This window comes from Crocodylus porosus, unplaced genomic scaffold (genome assembly GCF_001723895.1).
Source record: "Crocodylus porosus isolate Cpor-Errol unplaced genomic scaffold, CroPor_comp1, whole genome shotgun sequence".
In the NCBI taxonomy this organism is placed as follows: domain Eukaryota; kingdom Metazoa; phylum Chordata; order Crocodylia; family Crocodylidae; genus Crocodylus; species Crocodylus porosus.
Window position 1 is genome coordinate 3,987,958 of NW_017728922.1, and position 9,616 is coordinate 3,997,573.

Consider the following 9,616-nt stretch of genomic DNA (forward strand, 5'->3'; position numbering starts at 1 on the left):
TCCCAGCTTTTTGTTTTTCCATGTCACTTCCCAAGCTGTAATTTATAACATCTCACAGAGGCTTCACCCTTTTGTCCACCAAAAGCCATAAAACAAGTGCCAGAGCTGAGCAGTGTAACTATTGAGAGGAGTTAGAAAACCTGTGGCAGCTGCCATAGAGCAGCCGAAAGTTAAGAAGCCAGCAAGCAGCCGAAAGGCAACTTATTGCGGCTATAACTAGGCCCGTCATATAGCAAGGAACAGCATATGGGAACAACAAAGAGGCAGGTGTTCCCATATCTCCTCAGCAAGGACCCCTGTGAGGAAAGGGAAGCAGGGAGCAATGGGGAGAAAGTAGCATAGGAAAGACAGAAAAAATGTTAGCGTTGACCTTTACTCGCAGTCAGCCGGCCCCCAAGAATGCCAGTGTCTTCTCATTCACACTCAGGCAGAGCAGGGGCAGGCTCTGTTGCAATCCATGGGGCTACAGTGGTGTAAAAGTCAAGTTATTGAAGAATAGCAGCCAGTGATTAGCCCTGGGTACCAGGAATCAGGGCTTCTGGGTTTTAACCGGATTCTGCCTGAACTTTCTATATGACCTTGGATAAGTCCCTTCATGTTTTTCTGACTTATTTTCCCTTATGCAATTAGATATAAACCAAATTTTTCTTCCTATGGGAGGTGTTTGGAGACTTGCACCTTCTTACAGTGGAAAGTTGAAAGTAGCTGAAAAAACAATTGTATTAAAAAGGCACAAACCTTTATATAGGCACTTTCATTCCTATTTAAAGAATGCCTTATTTCAGTTTAGCTTAGTTTGTTATGGAATCTCATAGAAAAGAATGAGTTTTTTCTGCAGATTAACGTTTCCCAGTTAAGGCTACATCTGCACAGGTAGAATATGGTATGTTTTTACTGAGGATAACCAGGGATCCAGGTTTTCTATTTGCTATGGAAAAATGCAAATTTTCTCTTAATCCCGGATTTTCTCTTTAAAGGAGAAAAATGCAGGAACCGCAGAGCAGCTTTCCCCTTGCAGGCTGGCCAAGTTACAGAGCCAGTTAGCATGCTCGAAGGCCAGGCTAGACACTCATCAAATGTTGGTTCTGGCCTTCAAAACTTTGTGGCTTATCCTAGCAAGCAGCCTGGGATAAATCACAAAGTTATAGCCTGCTAATCAATTAAGTCAAGAGACAAAACTCTAATGAAGACAAGCTCTTTATATCTTTTTTTTTTTTTTTTTTAAATGGCTTCAGGGGAGGAAAGAGTTTTTTGAACATCTAAAATATATAAAATATTAAAATCCAGGTAAGTAGCTTTAACATATTTTTCTGGGCTCTTTCCTAGGACTACACTGATCAGCTACTACATCAGAATGACAACTGCCTTGTCCATGCTAGAATTAACACATGATAGATAATACGAGTTAAAAATAAGCTTTTTTCCTGCCCCTTGGGAGATACAACCAGTGTGTTTATACAAGGTTTTCCCCTAGTTTAATGAAATTGATGTAAAAGTATGCCTTCCACAGATTAGGAGCAAGTTTGTGAAGAGATAAGCTCTTAGCTAATGCTTGGAAAGTTCCTTAGGTTGAAGGGGCTGTAAGACAGAAAAGCATAATTATTTATTCTGTTTTGGTGACACATTCTGTACCAGTGCTGCATGCAAGCTGGCCAATTCCCACTTTGTGGTTTCAAAACTGAAGGACAGATTTTGAAAAGTTTAAAATTTTGACCAAATTACAGGAGAAATAGCACAATTTTTCTTCATTATTTCCCACCCCCAACCTCAATTTTAGGGCAGAAATGTGTATGGGGAATTTTCTTCTTCTCTCTCGCCTTCTTAAAAAAAAAAGAATAAAGACACATTCTTAAAGTGAAATAACACTCCTCTGCCTCTGAAATCTATCTTTCAATCCCACCAAAAACTGAGCGAGTGGCAGATAAGGGGAGTTGTTTGGCAAGCCTGTGAAAATGCAAGTCATTTCTTTGATGGAACAAATATCTGACTCCCATTAATAATGTCTGCAGCATGCTACTGGGAAGGCCACTGTGGAGTAGAGATCTAGAGCTGGCAATGACTAAGAAAGTCAACATTTAAAAAAATGGTTTAAAAAAAATCTGTTTAATGATATAATCATCTCAGTATGAAATACTGTCCTAAGTAGGAATACTGAATTCCTAAGGGGCGAGTGGAGGCCAAAGGGGAAGGAATAGAGTTGAGGGGTGTAAATCACATCTGAGTAATAACAACACAGCCCTGACGCAATCAACCTGACCTCTTTCTTCAGATCCACAGAGCTGGGCTAACCCCTCTAGTCTGGATGGGGAACGACTCATCCTGCAGCACAAAAAGGGACTGTCCTCTCCACATGCATCCTTGAGAAACTCAACTGAGAGCAGGACCCAGGACAATAAAAGGAAATACATGACGGTGTTCTGTCTAGCTGCGATAAGCAGAAGCACACCTCTGAGCAAGTGAGAGCACAGTGCACCCCCCCACCTAGGCCCAGTGACATGACAAGGGAAGTTGTACAGAGGGGAGAGTGAACACAAAGAAATAAAGGAAATCTGATTCTGCTTGCCATTTTGTTTGTAATGCTTGCTCACGAGCAAGACCTAAAACACAGGCAGAGACTGAACAATTCCTGCTAGCACCACTACACCCATGCACATCCGCCCTTGCCATATTACTCCAGCCCTGCGTCCCAACTAATGTGCTGATGGTTTTATACTGTGGAAAATTCTGCCTGAGGACAAGGATGGGACCCAGCTTTGCTTTCCTCCCAAATCACTTTCCCTTGCGACCCAAGTCAAAACTGGAACTGAAGCTCTCTAGAGGTGAAAGGCCAGAATGTTAATTCTCTGAGTCACTTAATCCCAAAGAACTTCCCACTGGTATTATTTGACTCGTGAGCGTGTAGGCTGACGCAGGTCAAGGCTGGGGATGATGGATGAAGTCAAGAGGGGAGGGGAAGCATTTGAAAGAAAACATAAAAAAGACACACACAAAAAAGACTCTGTATTATCACCTGGAAAAAGGCTTTTAAAGCCAAATTACAAGAAACCCTGCAAAATTCTCCAACCTCCCTGACTCCCTGACTCACAGGAGCTACCCAAGTCTCAGTAACCCTGATTAGGAAGGGTAATGGAAGACAGGCCAGTATTTACCTTTTGCTGTGTTTTCTAGAGATTTCTGCATCTGCTCCTGAAGAAATGGAGCTAAGCCTTTCTATTTATACACCCAGGATGGAAAGGCTCAATTTGCAGAGGGGATTAAACATGGACCCTGGAGACAGGCAGTCCCAATCACGCTGATTCACAAATGGATTGTGTGTGCCCTCTGCTTAACCTGGATAACAGCTCACACCTTCCACAAGTCACTGTGGTCAATTAATGCAGTCACATGCTGAGCTACTTGTCAGTGGTGGGCTCAAAGGCTTTAAGTCAGGTAATGACACTCCTTCATGAAGACAGGGCAGTTCTTCAGGCGATAACAGCCTCTCTGTCCCCTTTCCACTCTGGGCAGGAGGTCCAGAATAACACATTCTGAATAAAGAGCCTACTGAGCAGATTCCTAGCAGTCAAAATTGTAACGCTAACTCTTATACTCACATGTGATGCCCAGATACAGAAAGGACAGGTACATTAAGAGAACTTAGGGTAGACGGACAGACAGATTAAACAGACACATAAACCCACATGTAAAACAGAACCTAGAAAAGCACTTGCGGTTGGAAAAAAATTATCTGAGTATAGCTTGAATCATCTTACTAGTGCTATTGGATAGCTAAAAACATCACCCCTTGGGTTGAATCCAGCTTTGATGTCACTACACTAGGGAGGGAGCATGAACTAGTGCAGTGGGGGGCAACCTTTTTGGCAAGCATGCCATAAATTAGCTCTGCATTCTCCCCTTGTGCCACTCCAGACCCCTTCTTTTGCCAGATCTGCTGCTCTGCCTTCTGCTCCCAGCCCCATCTTTTGCTGCGCTGCCACCCCTTCCTTGATCTGCTGTGTGCCCCACACCGAAGCTGCCTGTGCCACTTGTAGCATGCACAGACAAGGTTTGCCACCCCAGAACTAGGGGGATAGGGCCAGCCTTGCTTACAGACTTTGTGATCTTGGAAGAGTCATTTTATCCTCTTCAGTAAAACTGGAGGGAATACATCTTTTTAAGGGATACTTCTTTTTAACACAGCACTTTAAATCCAATGAAGAAGTAGTACTTCAGAAATGTTTTTATCATTATTTCTGGAGTCAGTCAAGTTGCACTAGGGCTGACTTTGGCCCAAGGTTTTAGGAACATCCAAATCTCCTCTTAGCTGCCTCAGAGGGGCTGTTCAGCGTCAGTAGTAGGAAGTGTGGCAAACTTCAATACTGCTGCTATCTATTATCTGCACTTGACAGCCCACAAAAGCAGCAGCAAAATCACTGTTACCACCTCTGTTTCAGCCCCAGAGAAAGCTTCCTCTAAGCCTCACCTTCTCTGCATGATGAATGCTGTTATCTCCTTCCCTAAGTTTCTCCCAGCTGTGTCCTCCACCTATGCACAAAGCAGCACAACTGTATCCAAGCACTTCAGGATCCAGAAAGTGCCCCCTCCTATTTTTATAATTTTCCATAGACTTTCTTTGGCCAAGCCCACAGATCTTTCCTCTTCCTGCTACTTGTTGTCTTCCATTATTCATCTAGCACAGATCTCCACAATGCCACCACTGTCGGGGGAAGTATTTTCTCCTCTGCAGCTCCTACCAGCTATAACTACTTCTCTAACTAGATCTCTCTGCTTCACAGTCTTTATCTACTTTCACTTCTCACCTAAAACACACCTACCCTCTCTTTATCTGTCTTAATGTTACATGCTTACATTACATGCAAAAATTACATGCTTTAATAATTTCCTCACAATATGAATTTTTGCCAGTGTTTTCTCAGCTAACTAGGAATTGGTCTGCAAACATCAACGTTGCAAAATGTTTTGGGGCCACAATTTGAATGAAAGAAAAGTACTTTTTTTGGGTAATATATACTGTCATTTCTAAGGCAAAGCAGGGGTTAGGACCACTTTCTTATATTTGCAGATTTTTCCATGAGGTTTTATATTATCAGACACAGAGTGCCTTGAGAGACTTCTCTCTCACTAGTTCTAGAATGACGAGTTTTGGTTATGCTGGAAGAAAAGCCAGAAAAAGGAGTCCAAGCAAGGAGCCTTTCATTTGGTGTTTTAACATGGGCTGCTCTCACACACAAAGGACTTCCTGGTACCAAATCACAATCCCCTTTTGACCTATGATGCCCTGTCCACAGAAAGGGTGCCAGGCTTAATTTCTGTGACTAGAGTTATATTTTCAAATGATAATTTGAGCTAAATACATCATTTTGAAATACAGGTTTAATGCTTTAAAAACAGATGGACAGGTTTAAATATTAAATAGGGGTTCTCAAAGTTGGAGACTATTTTTCTCATGTATCCAGTCCAGCGATGCTCAGCCAGGGTGCCAGGGCCCCTTAGGGTGCCACAAGGTCCTTTGAAGGGTGCTGCAGGAAGTATGAAGAGATAAGTGAGGTGTGAGGAGGTAAGCTGATAAGGATAGGCTGAGGCTGGAGGTGTAATGACATAAGCAGATCCTAGCATGCTCAGGCTCTGCCTGCCTAGCTGCTCCCCCACCCCCACTGCCTGGCTCCTCTGCAAAGAGATATATTTGTTTTAGAAAAGGGGTGTCCCTTAATTCACAAACGTTATGGAGGGGTACCTCAAGTCTGATGAGATGTGACTTGAGTCTGAAAAAGTTCAGAACCACTGGTCTACTCACCAGGAAGCTAGAGCTTCAAGGTTGCACCCCACTTTGCAGCACATGGCAGGAAGGCTTTCCTAGGTCCTTGAACTGGATGTCTCAAGAACAAATTTTAACAAGTTCAGGTTAAGGGAGTTTGGTCCCATTTGGATCTGGTGATCAAGGGGTAGATGAAGATGAGCAGACAGAATGAATGCTGTTTTCGTAACATAACATGCGCCCCATTCTCAGTGGCAGTTATTAATCACAGATCTTAGCTTCTGGTGTTGCACCCTAGATATTCTCTCTTAAAAAAGTCAGAAGAGTTCTTATGCTGAGTGAACTGCCCAAACACCCACTATGCATAGGCCTAACTGTCTGATAATCAACAAATACTGGGCAACCACATCACCCTCATCAGTGAACTTCTCAGAGCTCACAAGCTAGCCACAGTCAGACTAGATCAGTCCTTGGAGACCCCAAAGAAACACTTTGAGATTGCAGGAAATGATTTTAGTAGTTTACATCTTTCTGGATCAGTGCTAAACTAATGGTCAAAGGCTGTTAGGGATATATTAAGTGACACATTCCCTAATAAGTCTGGGAACTGCTTCAATATTGAGTCAGTAACAAAAGAATGGTAGGGAATACTTCATTGACAAAAGGGCCATCTGTTAGATGGTATATAACAAAGTCCTAACTTATTCTGAAAGACATAATTAAGGATCTGATTTTTTTCAATAGTAGAAGAGTATTCACCTTAGCACCTCAGTTACATTTTAAATTCTGTGCCATATTCTTTCTTTTCAGCCTCCCCTGCTAAATAGGGTTAATCCAAACCATTCAACACTCACAGCAGCATACCAAAGAGGTACTACTGGGTGAGATAATCCCTTCATACTATCTACAAGACAAAGTAAGACACTTCCAAGTGAAAAATATTATACTAGATATTAGCTAGGCAACAATTCTGAGTGTGTCATTAAACTAAGTGTAAATAAACCTTGTAAATGATTCAAAGATGCATCTATCAACTTTTTAAATTCATCACAAATATAGGTATTTTAGGTTCTGCTGTAGATACTATAGTACAACTATATTTTTCCATATTTACTCACCTACCACGCCCAAAACAGCACCTTGGTTTGGGAAGGTAGAATGAAGATGAAGATTTTTCCTTTCTGTTTAGAATCAGTTTCAAGATACCCCACTTTGCAATTTCTAATTTTGGGGAGAATAGTGAGCGTGGTATGTGAATAAATAAAGTATTATTTAATATCAATTCCATGCCCTGAAGACAAAAGATGACTGAAATTTAAGGAACAGGACTGATAAAAGATGCCACTTCTACCCTGCAGCTTTACCCACAACCTCATGGGTCAAGAGCACAAGAAGTAACTTCAGCAAGACTCCTCATACTACTATTAAGCATCTTGCTCAATAATTCTTGATAAAAGCCAAGCCTTGGAATGCCAATTGCCTGAATCCTCACAAATCTAACAGCTTTCAGTGCCATACTTCCCTATGATGAAATATTATATTTCTAAAGTTATTTTGCCTTCATAAATGATTGCCAGTGTGTCCCCTGAATAAAAACAGAATGCAGTTCTGAGGCATATTTCAGTGGATTCCTCCCCCCGCTCCAAATCACTCTCTTTATTTAGCTAAACTAAATATGGCAGACTGGAATGTTACATAGAAGGGCTCTGTAATTCCTTACACAGGGATTCTTGGGATGTTTCATTACTTCTGTCCCCCCTGGTTTCAGACACTTGTCAACAAAGCATTTCTAACATGTATGGTGAATATTTGAAGAATTGGTACAACTGGGATGTGAGCAGGGATGTGGATTTGCCAAGCAGGGGTTTGATCTGGAATCCCGTAAATAACTCGTGTCCCGCTGCATTCGCCCATGTCACCCGCTGCATTCGCCCATATCACCCTGCAGTTTGGGATTGACCAGAACCCACAGAGCAATGCAATGCTGGAGTGTAGATGACAGGCGAGATGCGTCCTAGCGAGGGCTGACATGTATCTAGGGCAGCTCCAGGAGGAGATACACAGGTTCGTTTGCACCTCCCTTTGATTCCTCCACCAAAATTTAAACCCAACTGCCTGGCAGCCGCAGCATTTCTAGCTGGGCAGTGCTGAGGGAATCTGTGACTCCATGGCTCATTAACATCTACCCATCCCTCCTGAACTCTTCATTCCACAGGTGTTAAGCACCCTCCCCCCTTTTTAATGATCTTGATGTTCCACCCATCAAGCTAGCCTTTGTGCTGCAGTGCTGCGCTCTGCTCTGTTCGCTGTTCCTAGTAAAGCAGCTGCTATTTCACAGCCCTGCAAACTGTTTTTAACTCATTCCAATAAAGAAATATTGGTTTTTGCTTCAATCTTAAACTAAAGAATCCAGCCCTGAGCCCCTAGCATATTAGAAAAGCTTCTAGTTTGCATTTAACTGGAGAAAAATCTGTGTTGCATTATATGTGATGATGCATATCACACTGTTTTCCAGAATCCTAGATTTTTTGGCTTAAGGCCAAATTAGTTTCAAATTCCAGATCAACTGAGCTAAGCTCAGTTTTTCAAGTGTGTGTGACTCTACCACTGGGCAAGTCTTCTTCCTCCCAGACCCATCAGTCTGGCACTTCGGATACTCCCCATGTCCATGGTAGGCATCCTAGGAGCAGGCCGCAAGCCTGGAGGCATTGGAGCTCTGATGCCCCCTAGTCACGCTTGCTCCTAGCCAAACAGTGGAAGGAGCAAGCCAGGGGAAAGCACAAAAGTAGTCCCCATTACCATCGTGCAGCCAAGTTTCCAGCATTTGGGAAAGGGGCAGGGGTCAGCCTGCCTGGAGGGCAATGGAAAACCTGTGGATTGCCCATCTCCCTTGCCGGGTACACAGACCCACTCAAGCTTGGGGAAACAGGATGCGTACCCACGTTGTGCTTTGCTGCGAGATGAGGCTGTGTGTATGCACCCTTCAAGAGACTTCAGACAAGGTGAGTTAAGTAAGTCGACTTAAGCCACACCGGAGCACACACAAGTACAGCTCCCTCACACGGCAGCAGCCATCTTCCAAAGCAAAGTCAACTTAACTATCCCGACTCAAGACCACTGCTACAACTCAAGACGCGTGCTGCACTGAACTCAGCTCTGCTCCACACAGGAGCGTCCGCTCACAGTTAAGTCAACTTAAAAAAAAAAAAAAGGAAGTGAAGTCGGCTTCGCGGCCAGGAAGCCAGGCCCGAGGGGCACGGGCCGGGGTTCGAATCCCGCCTTCCTCGTGGGGCGCCTGATTGGCTCAGGGCTCCACCAATCCCTGCACAGCTCGGGCCAATCAGGCGCGGGGCTAGAGGCTCGCGCCTTCATCCCGCGCGACAAAGCCCGGCGCGGACAGACGTGCGCGCCCCGCCCCGCCCCGCGCTTACCGCCGTCCGCGTAGGTCTCGGTGCCGTAGCCGTCCTGCAGCCCGTTGTTCCAGGTGCCCTCGTAGCGGGCGCCGCTGGCCGCGCTCTGCCGCGAGCCGTAGCGGCCCTTGAAGCCGTGCGTCCACTCCCCGCGGTACACCCAGCGCCCCTTGGTCTCCACGCCCAGGCCGTGCCGCTTGCCCTGCGCCCAGTAGCCCTCGTACGTGTTGCCGCTGGGCCACGTGTAGACGCCCACCACCTCGAAGCCCGAGTTCCACGAGCCCGAGTACTCGCCCTGCCCCTTGGGCCCCGTGCAGATGCCGTGGCCGTGCGCCTTGCCGCCCTCCCAGCCCCCGCAGTACGCGCCGCCGTCGTCGAAGTCGAAGCGGCCGCCGCTCATGGTGCCCGCGCTTCAGGTGGCCGCAGCCGGCCGCATCCCGCGCTCAGCCCG

At 45.1% G+C, this 9,616-nt stretch overlaps 1 protein-coding gene across 4 annotated transcripts in view; it reads right to left on the reverse strand.

Annotated features, from left to right (window-relative positions):
- Positions 1–9,610, reverse strand: part of JPH2 (junctophilin 2) — a 63,680-nt gene extending 54,070 nt beyond the window's left edge. For all 4 annotated transcript variants that reach the window (XM_019539606.1, XM_019539609.1, XM_019539608.1 and 1 more), the window contains exon 1: positions 9,187–9,610. In XM_019539606.1, coding sequence (XP_019395151.1) covers positions 9,187–9,565 — 379 coding nt within the window. In that variant the 5' untranslated portion in view covers positions 9,566–9,610. The remainder of the gene's footprint in view (positions 1–9,186) is intronic.
- Positions 9,611–9,616: the final 6 nt, after the last annotated feature.